Source organism: Limanda limanda, chromosome 20 (assembly GCF_963576545.1).
Source record: "Limanda limanda chromosome 20, fLimLim1.1, whole genome shotgun sequence".
Classification (NCBI taxonomy): Eukaryota; Metazoa; Chordata; class Actinopteri; order Pleuronectiformes; family Pleuronectidae; genus Limanda; species Limanda limanda.
The window spans coordinates 13,850,177-13,864,100 of record NC_083655.1 but is presented as its reverse complement, the minus strand read 5'-3'; the positions used below and the strand labels follow the sequence as shown (position 1 = coordinate 13,864,100).

The window sequence follows — 13,924 nt, the reverse complement described above, 5'->3', positions numbered from 1 at the left end:
CACACACACACACACACACACACACACACACACACACAAACACTCACACACACATTCATTACACAAGGCCCCACTTGCTAATGGGCAGAACGCTGTGGAACCAGAATGAGCGCGGAGGCAGAGCATCGACAGCTTCGACAGCTAAGGGCTACGTCCATGAACTAAGAGCGCTGGAGCTGCCACAACTCCAGCCTCTCCGGGCACTCAAGGCCAACAACAAACTCCTTGTTATCCCCCTGCGCTCTGAGCTGTGTTAAAACCGGCACACACAAACTCATCCAGTGCGTACACATGCACCCACACACACAGAAAGGCGTACAAACAGAAATATTAATATTGCATACATGCACAAACATTTTCCAGGGTAGAAAGTGAGCGTAGCGTGTACCTCACAAATGCATAACTCAACAGCCCAACACACCTCTTTTTTCCTCCCGCTTCACACACAGGCACAGGCCGAGGAAGGAGAGAAGCCCGAGGGCTGTAACACTGTCGAGATCCCATCACCGTGTTGCTGGATGGATGCAACCAGGCCGGCGATGGCGGTTCTCGCTCACCTAGGCCCCTAATTGCTCGATGACTGGTCCAAAGTTACAGAGGAATCAGAGGTCAGTGACTCACGGATTATCCCCTGAGTCCAAATCTGGTGTTTGGATCTTGTGTTAAGGTTGTTATGATCCAGCGAGGACTTGGTTTGGCTAAACACAAGAGCGTTTTTTTTTTTCTTATGAGACTTTGCATTTCAATGACATTAACAGACACGCAACCCAAACTGATATGTATATTTGACAGCTGTATTTTCACTCACTGGAAAAGTCTGTCGCGCTTTAAAATCAGAATCAGAATCCGAATTCTTGTAATTGCCAAGTATATTTACACATACAGCCCGGGACCCCCACCTGACTTGGACTCTTATTCCTCACCCACGTCTCAATTCTGTGTTACATTAACACACATAACATAACAGTATATTGCATAGTGCACATCCCCATTTCTCTCCTGCTTTGCATTTTACTTTTTATCTAACTTTTTATATCTTGTATATATCTGTTTTGCATTTTACTCTTTATTTAACTTTTATGTCTTGTATATATATTTGTTTTATATACAGTTATTTCTTTCTTATGTGAAGTACTTATCTTGTTTTTATGCTTTATGTCAAATGTATGCACTTTTTACCAAAGAAAATTCCAGGTAGGTGTAAACCTACTTGGCAATAAATCCTTTCTGATTCTGATTCTGATTCTGACAGGAAATTGCTTTGGTGTGGTTGGTGCATTGGATAAAAAACAACAATCGGACATAAAACAACAATCCTGGCCTCACTTGCATTTTGGACTCACTTTTGCATGTACTAGTCCTGCATGTTATGTATTTGTCCTTCCGCCTTGTTTACTGCAAACCACTGCGAGGGATCACATGTGCTTCCCTGCAAACCGGCTTCAAAGGTTGAATCCATTGGCTCGGAATCCGGACATTGTTGAATTAATTGGCGGGATGCAGAGTGCGACTGATTGAGAGGCTATGATGTCACGCTGTGGTTTGAAACCCTGATGACTGGGACCAGCCTAGAGGGGCTGACATCCTGAAAGTGCAGGGCAGTGTTCCAAAGCAGACGTTAGAGGAGGAATCCTCAAAATCACCCATCTGTGCCCAAAGGGATGGATGTTACCAAGTATTTTTTAAGAAACCAAAAAAAAAAACAGGCAGACAAATGAGGCAGCGATACGAGCATGGCAAAATCCTCTGCGTGCTCATAGGGATCCACTAAAGGCGATCATGAAACGAGATGCTAATCTAATTAGTCATTTGGGTTCATACAAACCCAATGTAACTGGATCATGCAGTTAATGTAAAAGGTCACTTAACCCAGTGGGCCTCTAGCTCATTTCAGTGTTAAGAAGCCAGATACACTCCAGTATGCTCGGACGAGTCAACTCAGGTAATTCTGAATTATTATCGTCCAATGGCAAGTTAATATGAAACCAAAAAAAAACAGCCATCAAACCAAATGAAAAGCTGCCACTTATTATCCGGGATTGGGATGTCAGGTTTCGCTCTGTAATAGACACCTCACCATTCACTGCGATTTTTCAATGGGGATTAATTAACTTCAGGCCTCAGGAATACAAACTTCCAGTGTTACTGTCAAAATCTGCTGGGCGCACTGACAAGAGGTCTCTGTCTACATGTCCCGAGTTCTGAGACGAATGGGTAGTGACGAAAAAAACCCTGCCGTCACATGCACGGAGAAAGCGATCGCGGCGCGGCGCACATTAGAAACAGAGGGCCATGAAATGGGAAGGAAATGCCTGAAACCCTCAGACTTGACAGAGGAACAGGGGATAATTTGCTCCTCTTTTCCTCGCTGAATTGGATTTCCATTTTTTGGCTGGGTTGAAGTTGTCTGTCCAATCGCTTCCCGTCAACCTCCTCGGCATCTCGTCATCTGAACGCCATAATTCACTCCAGAAGTAATGCAACACGAACGGATCTGTATGCAAATGGGACGCAGACGTCAGGTCGGCTTATGGGGAACGGCGTGGATGAGGTGTTGCGCGGGACACCTTTTGATCCAGTATTTCACTTAGGGATTGGGTTCACTTCCCAAGCAACCTCCTCACCTGGCAGCGATGATGTGTGTCCATGACGACCGAGGCTGCGTGTGAGCCGGGGTATGCGGCCGTGTGTGTTAAAGAGGTGCCCTTTTTTTTGCCTTGTGTGGCAGAACATAAATCTCCCATCGTGAGCGGCTCCCTCCCTCGCTCTCTCTCTCCCTCTCTGGAAAGGCGGTCGGTTTGTTGGGGACACTTCCCTTGTGGGCGTTAGGATCTCTGTGGGGGGTCACAGGTCAGCCGGCGGAGGAAGCGACAAGCTGTGAAATGTAAAAGACCAATTTCTTCCACATGTTTCAGTGCTGGGAGAACACTGCCAAGCTGTCAGCCGGCATCATGTTTAAAATGGGCCAGGGTGCTACCCAGCAGACCTGTCACAACTCATTTGTAATTAAAAAGCCTGTGTGATGTTTAAAGCAGAGCACCCCAGAAACTTTTGAGGACTGTTAAATAAAGATGAGCTGTGCATGCAGGGGTAAAAAAAAAGAAAGGAAAGGAAAAGGAAAAAGAGGGGGAGATGTATTAATAACAAAGAAGCTAGCCAGTGGTCTTTGTAGTAGATCAATACCAAATGAGACTGGGTCTGATTTCTGGCCAGGATGCTGGACGTCTTGGAACTAGGTGGGAAACAAGAAAAGTGTGTTTTCAAAAGAAGGAAGTGGATACAATTACTATTAACAGAAGTCATTAGCCTCGTCCAGATGTGGTTACAATTGTGGTGTGACCTTCTGCGGACCACCAGATAAGAGGGACAACTGCACCAGGATCATTCCTCTGCACAACTGATGGACTGTTCACGCTCACGCTTAACCCAGCACTGATAAAAGTCCATCACAAGATTAGAAGACTATAAGAATACTAGCACATTATAGTCTAATCAGATTCACACCTGGAAAATGTGAGTTTCAAACCAACCCGACCTCCGCGTCTTTGGACCGGCAGATGAAACCAGAGCACTCTGAGGAAAAGTTCAAAAACACAGGAGAAACACGCAAGCTCCAAACAGAAAGACCATTCTAGAGCCGAATGCTTCGAAACGTTAACTTCTGCCATGATCAGTTTAGCATTTTTGTTTCTGTGCATTACCACAAAAAGGTTCCTCCTCATACCGTCTTCCTTTGCCATTATTTTAAAAAGCCGTGACATTATTGTCATTGATTTTAGATTTTGTAGCTTATAATTTACTGTCTTTTAATCTAGATGCAATTTTTAACTTGTTGCCTTTGCTGTATTCTTGTTTTTGTCCTCTTTGTGAAGCACTTTGTAATGGCTGTTTTGAAATACAAATTTAGCTATACAAATAAAGTTATTATTCTCATTATTAATATAATAGATTATATATTAATATTAATATAATTAAAATCCCAACAGCTCATGAAATAATAGATAGTTATACAACATTATGTGACAGCCCAAAATTGAACAATGCTGGCAAGAAGAAGTCACATGTCAGGATAATTTTAAAGCTTGTGAAGATGACCCCTGAAATGTTTAAGGCCAGATCGGCCCAAAGAAACTGACACATTACAACATGTTTGGCAAATGACCTGAAACTAAATCTAAACAAAAAAATTAGAGTTCCTGCAAGTGCTACAATGCTGCAACCTGAGTATAATGTTGTCATCTCTCTGTTCACCACGTCAAAGCCTCTGGAGCTTCAACTTCATACATATATTCAGGAAAGCCCCTAACTATTTTTATTTCTGTCGTTGCTGCAGTTGCCGTTTTTGCTATTTAAGGTAATTTCATCATCTGTTCCAGCATAAGAAATTAAGGTAATCAGATTACATTTGAAACTTGAATGTTCTCACTGGATAATTGGACAGATTACAACTTCAAGACAGTAATCATGATAACATGATGGATTACAGCGCATCACTCACTGAACTGCAGAGAGGGGATCGTAGTCAACTAGAAGAACCAAACTGAAACTGACCTGCTTGATATTAGTGAGTATTAGGGCCCTGGGAAAAATAAACAGAGATTTGTGAATATGTTCATAATAATACCTGAATAAACTTGTGGGGACTATTTTGGAGGGATGAGTGGTCGCATGAGTAAAAATGAGGAAAGTTGAGCATTGTGCTAAGCTCAAAATTTAGCTTTAGCTGGTTGTTTCCTAAAAAATATGTTCTTAATATGCCCCTAAAACTAAACGTAACAGATAAATAATAAAAATTTGCAGTAAAAAATATGTTTACTTGATTTTGCTTATTCAGTAGATTTGGTAAACTGTATTGTCCTGTATGAGTATGTAAGAGGTCTAATAATTCTCAAATATATTATTTTAAGATGCAAGACACACTTAAATAAATTACCCGTCAATTCGAGAACCCACTGCCTATTCATATATTCTTTTATTTTTAATAGTTCGAGGACAGTAGACTGTTTGGAGCAGAGCTGTCTCTCTGTCTGTTAAAAGTATAATGAGGACATTTAAATTCAATAGTTTGCCAGTTTATTAGCTTCCATAATGCGTTTGCATGTCTTTGTACTGCAGCGGGTTTGTCTGAAGCGGGTTGTTGGTATTACTAAGAAGCCTCATCTGAACAGGTCACAGGTCCATCAGCTGCATCTATCAGGGTTTGTGCTCGCTGTTCAAACATTTTCCTAATCCAGCACTAATGCTTCAGTGTATCTTGTGGATTTTTACATATCGTCTAATCGATAAAACAACCTTTGTTTTATGTAGCCTCCGCCTGTCGAGCTTGACCTACTGTCTCGAACCAACCCTACCCTGCAGCACCTCGGCTCAGTGCCGCTCTCCAAGTGACACCTGCCATTCTCCTCATCCCCACGCTGGTGACATTCGGGTGACATTTTCTCCCCACTGTGTCATAGTTGGGGGTTCACGCGGAGGCTCCCTACCTGGCAGGGAGGAGGAGGAGCACGCGGAATCAGCTGACAGGTGGAGAGGAGACCCCCGGTGAGAATACACCGCAGCGGGCTCTCCTGCTCCGCTGCTGGGGCCCGCGTGCGGCTGCTGCTGGTGGGGGTATAAGAGGGACTGAGGATGAAGGGACTGGGTACAAAGCTGGGGCTGGGACGAGGGCTGGGGCTGCAGTGGAAGCTGGCTCTGGAGTGGGTCGGGTTGTGGCACCACTGGGGGGTTGGCAGGGGGGAGCGGTGCAGTGGTGCCGTGCTCCGGCCCCCTGGACGGGAGCCTCTTGACCTGGAACACAACAAACAAGGAGGTGGGGGTATGTTTGTGCGTCTCTGCGTGTTACAGGGCAACATATGGGTTCAGTGAAGATTAATATAACCTCTTCATGTTAATGCCATCAGTAGTTATGTTCATAATATTCCATTGCATCACGGCCGTTTGCGGGAGAAACAGCATGTGTGCGTAATTACACTGCAGGTGTTAGTGATCAACCTGCAGCCATTGCCAACTATTAGTGGCTGTCGTAGTGTGTCATAATGTCATAAAGGAATTCAATTAAGACCCTAATTGTGACGAGTACGAATGTCGTACATGCCCTTCGCTCGGGAAAAATGTTTCAAGAGTACGGCTGTTTACATCCGTCAGAAATCAAAGCAACTGTACACAACAGTGATGATAATACAAACAACATGTCACAGTCAGGGGGACAAATAAAGAGACAAACCCCAAGACACAGAGCTTTGTTCTGGCTTTTAATGTGATTAAGATGTTTACTAATCTAATCATTGCATCCGGTCAAATGCATCCAGGATTGCATGGCGCAAAAAAAGATGTGGTTCTTGTTTGCTCTTTGTTTGCCGTTTGCTCTCTGGGACCAATTTCCAATTTCTCCGTGAAGGCTTTGTATCAGAGGGAATCCAAAAGCCCCCCCAGACCCACCACCCTGCCTCCTGAATAAACGGAGTTAGGGTCAGAGTTGGGGTAGAAAACACACACACACACACACACACACACACACACACACACACACACACACAAACCTACACACACATACATACATATGCTAGTCAGAACTGTAACGTATACCTGCACACAATCATATACATAAAATGCAGACACAACAGATTATAATCTTCAAAAGAAACATGCACACACACACACACACGCACACACACACACACACACACAAACACACACACACACACACACACACCTGAAAGTACATGTTGCACAGCCAGTGGTCGAGATCAGAGGAGAGGAGGCCTTCAATTTTTTTAAACTGGTCCAGTTGTGCGTTGGGCTCCCCCCTGAGAAGAGGCGTCTTGAACCTGGTTCGATGACACACAACCAGCAGTTGTCACTTCACAACCTGATGCATGACTTAAACATTTAGCCCGACAAGTTGTGCGACTTTTTTTTTTCAAGCATTTAATCCGATAATTAATGATAATCGTATGGAATTTCATGGTCAAAAATCATAGTGCTTGAGTGAACTGAAATACCCCCGAGGTGCAACAGCTCACCTGCCCTGCACCAGGCCGAGGCCCGGGCCGCAAACAGGAAATGCCCCCCACGCCACCACGGAGCTGACGTGGCTGCTGGCTCCCGGCAGAGCGATCAGTTGGAATATCAGAACCATGGAGGGGACGACCTCACGGGCTGCAGGTAAAATCTGCACAAACATAGAAAAGGGCGAGAAGTCATTCAGCGTATGCGCACATATACGCAGAGACATTGAGGCAGGTTAACATGTGAAGACTTGCTCGCAATGCAAAGAAACCAATGCCAAACAGTAAACTAACAGGACGGTAGCCCCCAGGGAGCCACTTAATTACATCCTAGTCTTGAATCCTCTTTCAACTTCTTTCCAGTTTTCCTTTTAAGAGCTTTCATAACCGCCATTGTCAGCCGTCCCACAAAACCAATTGCCTCAAAAGGAGATGTTGTGCGTGATAAATACTGTCACCCGGGCAAACACAGGGCGCAGGAGAACCTGAGAGTGCCGTTGCAGTCTGCCGGGGTTTTACCGTTTACTGGATTTGTGATGGAGCAAGGACGCCATCAATCAAACTGATGATATTAAAAGTATCTCGCACGCAGCAAAAAAGTGTTAGTGGTTATAGCACCGGATGGCAAACACTGTTATTTACCCAGAGAGCGGAGGCTTCGCTTAAAAATGAACTGACAGTGAGGCGGTTGCCACTCCATTCATCACCGGGTGGAAATATTTTATCCCTTTATTAGTTGTAATGGAAAAAAAAGAAAGCAGAGGATTTGTTTTAACACATAAATCATGTGTGTCCCACCACCCGCCCCCACGCTAATCTGCTGCTGGTGTGCACCTGAGAAATGATGGGTAGTCGCATATGACTCAGGACACAAATTTATGGCATAATATCACGGATTATGGATATTGAGGATATTTCATATTATTCATTTACTGTGAGAAATATGACCTGCATAAATAGTGATTTGTGTGCGTGTACGGGCGCATATGTATGAAGTGCCTGCATGTAGACGCTGGCATGTGCACGGTGCAGGGTTTGTTGGACTGGATCATGGGAATCAGAAGGTTTTCTCGCTGCTGGAGGAAAAGTCTTAAATCATTAGAAAATGTCCCGTTTAATGCAAAACAGACTGGGTTTTCAATTTTTTGGTTAAAAGTGAATTTGTCCGAAAAAAAGGAGGGAGGAAAAATATGGCAATCATTGTGAAAGATGGCGAAATGCTTTGTCGAATGTGAAAATACAAGAGACAAGAGACAAACGCACTTCCTCCTGGATCGTAATTTGTACCCTCCCTCCCTTGCTCCTTCTTCTAGTTCCTTCCATAACATCTACATTTGGAATCATATCTTTGCATTTGGTGGGAAAAACTATTCTTGAGCCGACTCCCACCCCTCGCTGCCACCCCCACCCCATTGCCGGCATATCCGAGACATCTCCGACTGAACCGCACTCTTTCTGTCTAAATCCCAAAACCCAGACAAACAAAGGGTGAATGGGAAAAAAAAGATAAAAAAAAGAGCGACAGAGAGTGAAAGAGAGGGAGGAAAGGAAAATAAGCTCCTGGCTTCCTCCTACCATCAATAATTCCTCATTTACTCCTCAAAGGCACTGCGAGCACTCCTGAAATCACACGCCACAGTGTGGGCAAGGGGGAGAGAAAGCATCCGGGCCAATCCCGATAGTCTCAGACAAATCTGATCAGCGTCTCTCCACTGCTGTCAATGAGGACGGCAACAACAGGTTTGTTCTGTAGAGTGCGCCTGAGCGTCTGCGGAAGGGAAGGAGCAAAGTAAGAGTGACATGAGGCTTTTACCACGCCGCACTTAAACCCTCTTTTTTTTTGTTTTTACCCCTGAATCAGATCCCAGGTCCGCATTCAGTTCATGCCAGGGTTTTACCCCAGCCTTTATGTCTGATGGGAGCCGGAGACAATATTATCTGGATGCTCTGGCTCGGTGAATACGCCCACCAGCGCATTGACAGTTGTCCATATGTGCTCAAATGCTCCTGCTAAGGCCTTTTAGAGTTGCCATCCGAACAGTGAGGCAGCCCTGGCTGAGCCTGAACAAAACTCTATGGGATCAGGAGGGACAGTGGATTAAGTGGCTTCTGTTTCATGGGTCTTTTGTACCGTGCGGCACACATGAATGAATGAACCCAGACAAAGATTTCTAATCCACTGGTCAATTTCAACCATCCAGAATTTGTATGTGGTTGTCTTTCTTCTGGAGATTCCATAGAATATGTTTTTCCTTCATATGAGGAGGTTTAGGAACGAGGTGGGGAAATGTGCTCATATTTCAATTACGTCGCTTCTTGAAGTAATTTATTTATTTATTTTTGCCCTCGAAAAAAAGGTTGGGACTTTTACTTTACTTTTACTTTCATACAATTCTTCTATAACGTATTCTCTTTTTGTCCCCCCCCACAACTCCATACCTCCAGTCACAATCCAGCTCAGCTAAGTTACAGATGCTCAAAGACACGTAGAGGCGACACTAAATTTTTCACTGCATTTGTACTTCATTTTCATTCCAATAAAACACTACTTTCTTATATAAATGAATAATTGATCCCGGGTTTGATTTACATGCATGGATTAAATGTCACGTTTGAAAAGTTGTTTTTTATTCATATGGAGATTTCCGGTGAGAAAAAAAAAAGAAAGAAAAGACACAAAAACCTAGAGGCTGCGTGTGGCATATTTTCATATGCCGTCTTTTACGGCAATATAACTTCTCATAACCCTTTCAATCTAGAATCTGCTCCGTCTCTGCCGCAACTGATGAAACCATGGGAAACAGAAAGAGGAAGAGGTGTTTGGAAATACTGTGGTTTTGTCATATCAGCACAGTATGTTTTATTGTTCGCTTTTATCCGAAGGGACTGTTTTTTTTTAATTTTTTTTATTCCGATTTTTCAAAAACTTTCCATTGAATTTGATATGAAAGGCTTCAAGCATGTCATTGTAAGTCAGTGTGTTTTAATTCGGCGTCCCTAAATGGTAAAATTGCTTTCAGATGACATGTTTATATTTATTCAAATTTTTTTCGGGGGTTGAAAGAGAAAAAAAGCCCACTAGTCAAAGCAGCTTTCTCCAAGCAACATATAAAGGGTTTTTTTATTCAGTCACAAATCACAACCTGATTCTGTTCTTCCCTTGTTGACTAAAACCATATCGTCTGTCAAAAATCTTAATAGAGGACGTGAGCGCAGAATTATTAGATTTTTAAATTATGTGAATAATCTTGAATTACCTACGCTTTGTCACACTGACGCTGTTACTCCTTCATCAATCTCAAAATGTTAAGTATCTAATAAAAATGATTGTGGAAAAATACTTGAGACTCTTACAGTCCCACCTTTACCCATTAGCTACATATTGTTGTCTTTTAAAGGTGGTATGTTCCTTGAAACACTTTTGATCTTATTTGTTGAAATCTTCTTCACTTCCCGATAGCCACCAACAAATTAAGTCATGTAAGAGAAAAAGAAAAACACAGGCGGCTCTCACTGTACTGTAATAAACTCCAACCAATTCAACATGCGGACCAAAATAAATGATTGGCTGGCGTACCTGTCTGTCACTAGCTTTTCTAGGATTACCTACCCTAGCTTTAAGGTTGTGTGTGGGCCGGAGCCAATCCCAGGTCCCCACTCTATCACAGCACAGACACATAGACACCAACAACCATTCAAACTCACACTTATACCTACGGGCAGTTCAGAATCACAAAATAACCAAACTTGTGGAAACACACTTACTCCCGGATCTGGGGTTTGAACCAACAACCCTGTGAGGGCCACATCGTTAACCAATCAACTATCTCCCTCCTCACCGTGAACAGGCTCTGGTTGATGTGCAGGTCGGTGTCGTGGAAGCGGCCCCGATGCTCGACCGGCTCGGTGGTCACAGCCCACTGTTGCTCCTCCTTCTCCCTGTGCCAAGCCAGAGCTGAACCCCCGAGACGACTGTACAGGGACACGCTGACGGCGTAGAGGCCCCTGGGTAGTTTGTCTCTGGCGGCTCTTAGGCAGCACACACACACCTCCACAGGCTGGGGAGTTGTTCTCTGGTTCATCTGAAACATAAGATTTGATCGTAATATCTTATTAACTATTTTTGGTACCCTCTAAGCGAGAGTAAGACCATAACGTCAATACACGGTGAAAATGGTGCAAGTGCAAATCAGATGAATTGAGCGGAAGCTGTGAGTAGATCGTTCCAACTACTGTATCACACACCTGTAAAGCTCACCTGCCTCTAAGACAAACAAATGTAAGGATGATGTATTTAAAACTGTCATGTCATCTACAATCCCAACTCCCACTACACACACACACACACACATACACACACACACACTTACACCACTAGTTACTTTATCATTTCCCCCCACTTTTCAAACATTGTATCTTGGCCATACATTGAAAAACAAAAAACAAAAGAATTGCACATTGGGAGTAAGGTTTTGTCAGGTCTGTCCTGTGTTGCTCAGTCTACAGTTTATAAAGAGTAACTTGGCTCTTCCATCATCTCACAACCTCTAAATAATACATTTTTACCCAGAAAAATGTGATGACATAATCCGTCACTTTTTGGTAGTCATCTTCTTTAACCTCAGGTATGTTTCCTTGGTCCAGCTGCACAGTCATGTACTGTTTATAAGACATGACCGGTGCAGCTCCAGGGCCTCCATCCACTGATCTCCATTCAGCCGTTTAGGGGCTAAGTGTCTGGCTCAAGCACGCAACTCACTGACCTTCAAATTCAACCCTGTCTCCCTAAATTCATATACATCTAAACCACAGCAGCTAGAATGGTGCTCAGTGGAGCACATACCACAACCAAGGCCTGAAAGTCCCCTTATGTAACCACAAATAGGTTCACTTGATCCAGTTTTGTATTTGGATATACAGTTGGAAATATCAGTCCCCCAAATAAATGTCATCACTTTCCATAAATTGTTCTCTAGGGGATGTTAAGGAAGCCGCTTATTTATGAAAGATTAATAAATCTGCCACTTTGTGCAGATTGGCGTCAAAACTTTATGATCTTTCTTGGCACATGTTCTCATCCTTTCACCACGTTTCATGGAAATCTGTAGTAGTTTTTGCATAATGCTGCTGACTTACAGGCAAACAAGCCAACCAATGTATTTATCTGTGTCAGACCAAATGATTTAAGTGCTGAAAATGCAAAAGTAACCATAAAAAGTTTAATAACGTTTAATAGTGTATAATAAATATTTAAGTTGGGCTGTCAGGCTTCAATGACATGTGTCCTGATGCGTTGATGTGTGTTGACGTAAGTCTCAACTGAACCAAAAGGAACCGACGTCTAATGTTTGTTGTACAGTTGAGTTTTGCATCCTTAGAGTTTTCTTACCCGTGTTGTAGACACACCTCACACATACACATTTGCCCAGCAGCAGCTTGCGGTGCCCGGTACTTTCAGCAGTCAGTGAGGGGGGGGGGAAGGTGTGTGCTAAGCCCTGCAGGAATGCCCTCAATCTCTCAACTGTGAGCATCCTCGCATGCCAAAAACCACCACAACATTTTAGGCAAAAGTGAAATTAGTGAAACTGGTGGCAAAGCAGTTTAGCCCACACATCTCACATTTGGAAGGAGGTGACGCAGGCCGTGAAACCCTCTCGCTGGAAAGAGATGTGTGCATGCAGACGGGAGGGGAAAAAAGAGGAGGGGGAGGAGAAGAATGAAGCGAAAGAAATAAAAAATAACATCACAATTTGCACTCACTGTGTGATTTCAAGAGGTATTGTTATTATCTTGCCAGCGCGCTTGCATATAGGCATCGTGAGAGACAGGCAGGACGTCAAAGGCAACGGTAAAAGGTGAAGCGAGCCAATTTTCCATATCAGAGGTGATTTGTTTGCCCCGAGCCTGAGTTGCGCCTAAAGTGCCATAACATTACAGCACTCCTACAGATGAGATCAAAGGCTCGAGCGAGGGATCCTCCGTGGTTTTTGCTGGCAAGCGGCCGTCCTCTCGCTGAAACGTCTTTTCATGGGCTTTCCACACATTGACTGATCACACAGAATGTGCTCTTAATAGAGACAGGAAATGCCACATACAAAAACTTCCTTTCTTTCTAAGTATGGGCTAATATTCAGAGATTAAGCTTTCTCGTTAATTATTTTCATTTTAATTAGTAAATCTTAATTAACAATGAACATTTACCCTTAAAATTTTTTGGCTTCGGAATGAAGGAGGGGGGGGGGGGTGAAGAAAGCAGAGAATAAATATGACAATCTTTTTGGGACCTCCAGGCAGGATTACTGATGCAGGCTGCCTTAGTTATTAAACACATTCTAAATTAAATGCCTTCATGAATTTTGCACAGAAATATATTTTCATAGTTTTGCATGCCAAATGTGACATTTTATATTTCAGATTCATCTCGCTGCAGTAATTTTAGGGAAATGTCATATAAACAAAGATTTTGTCATTTACCAAAGGAAATTACTATGCGTGGCAGGTTTGGCCATTGGTTTCTCTCTCTCTCTCTCCCTTTCTCTCGTTCCCTCTCCCTCCTTTGCCCCTTATTCTGCCTGCGCCGGTTGTTTCAAGTCAGCAAGCCATAAAAAATCTTTATCTCAGTGAAACACAGCAATTTGGGAGATAATCGAATGGTGACTGGGGGGCACAAATGCCAGTCTGAGGAATTATACCACAATCTCCCCTGCATTTACAACCTTCCTCAAAGCCAGTTGTCACCCTGGAAGGAAAGCCCCCGACTGAAGATTCATTACATCTTTAAGCCAGCACGGTGGCATGGCAGCCTCATCCCCAGATGCAGCACAACAACACACTCCTCCCACAGCTGGAGACGCTACCGCTAAAGCTGCAGCTTCCCTCTTTCCCACTTGATTCCCTTTTCTCTCCTCAGTCTCTCC

General features: G+C 43.6%; 1 protein-coding gene across 1 annotated transcript in view; it reads right to left on the bottom strand.

The window, feature by feature from the left end:
- ofcc1 (orofacial cleft 1 candidate 1) overlaps nucleotides 1-13,924 on the bottom strand; it is an 86,404-nt gene that overhangs the window by 56,202 nt on the left and 16,278 nt on the right. The window contains exons 11-14 of the mRNA XM_061094311.1: nucleotides 10,847-11,089; nucleotides 7,023-7,171; nucleotides 6,713-6,827; nucleotides 5,484-5,787 (exon numbers count right to left, since the gene is read on the bottom strand). Coding sequence (XP_060950294.1) covers nucleotides 5,484-5,787; nucleotides 6,713-6,827; nucleotides 7,023-7,171; nucleotides 10,847-11,089 — 811 coding nt within the window. The remainder of the gene's footprint in view (nucleotides 1-5,483; nucleotides 5,788-6,712; nucleotides 6,828-7,022; nucleotides 7,172-10,846; nucleotides 11,090-13,924) is intronic.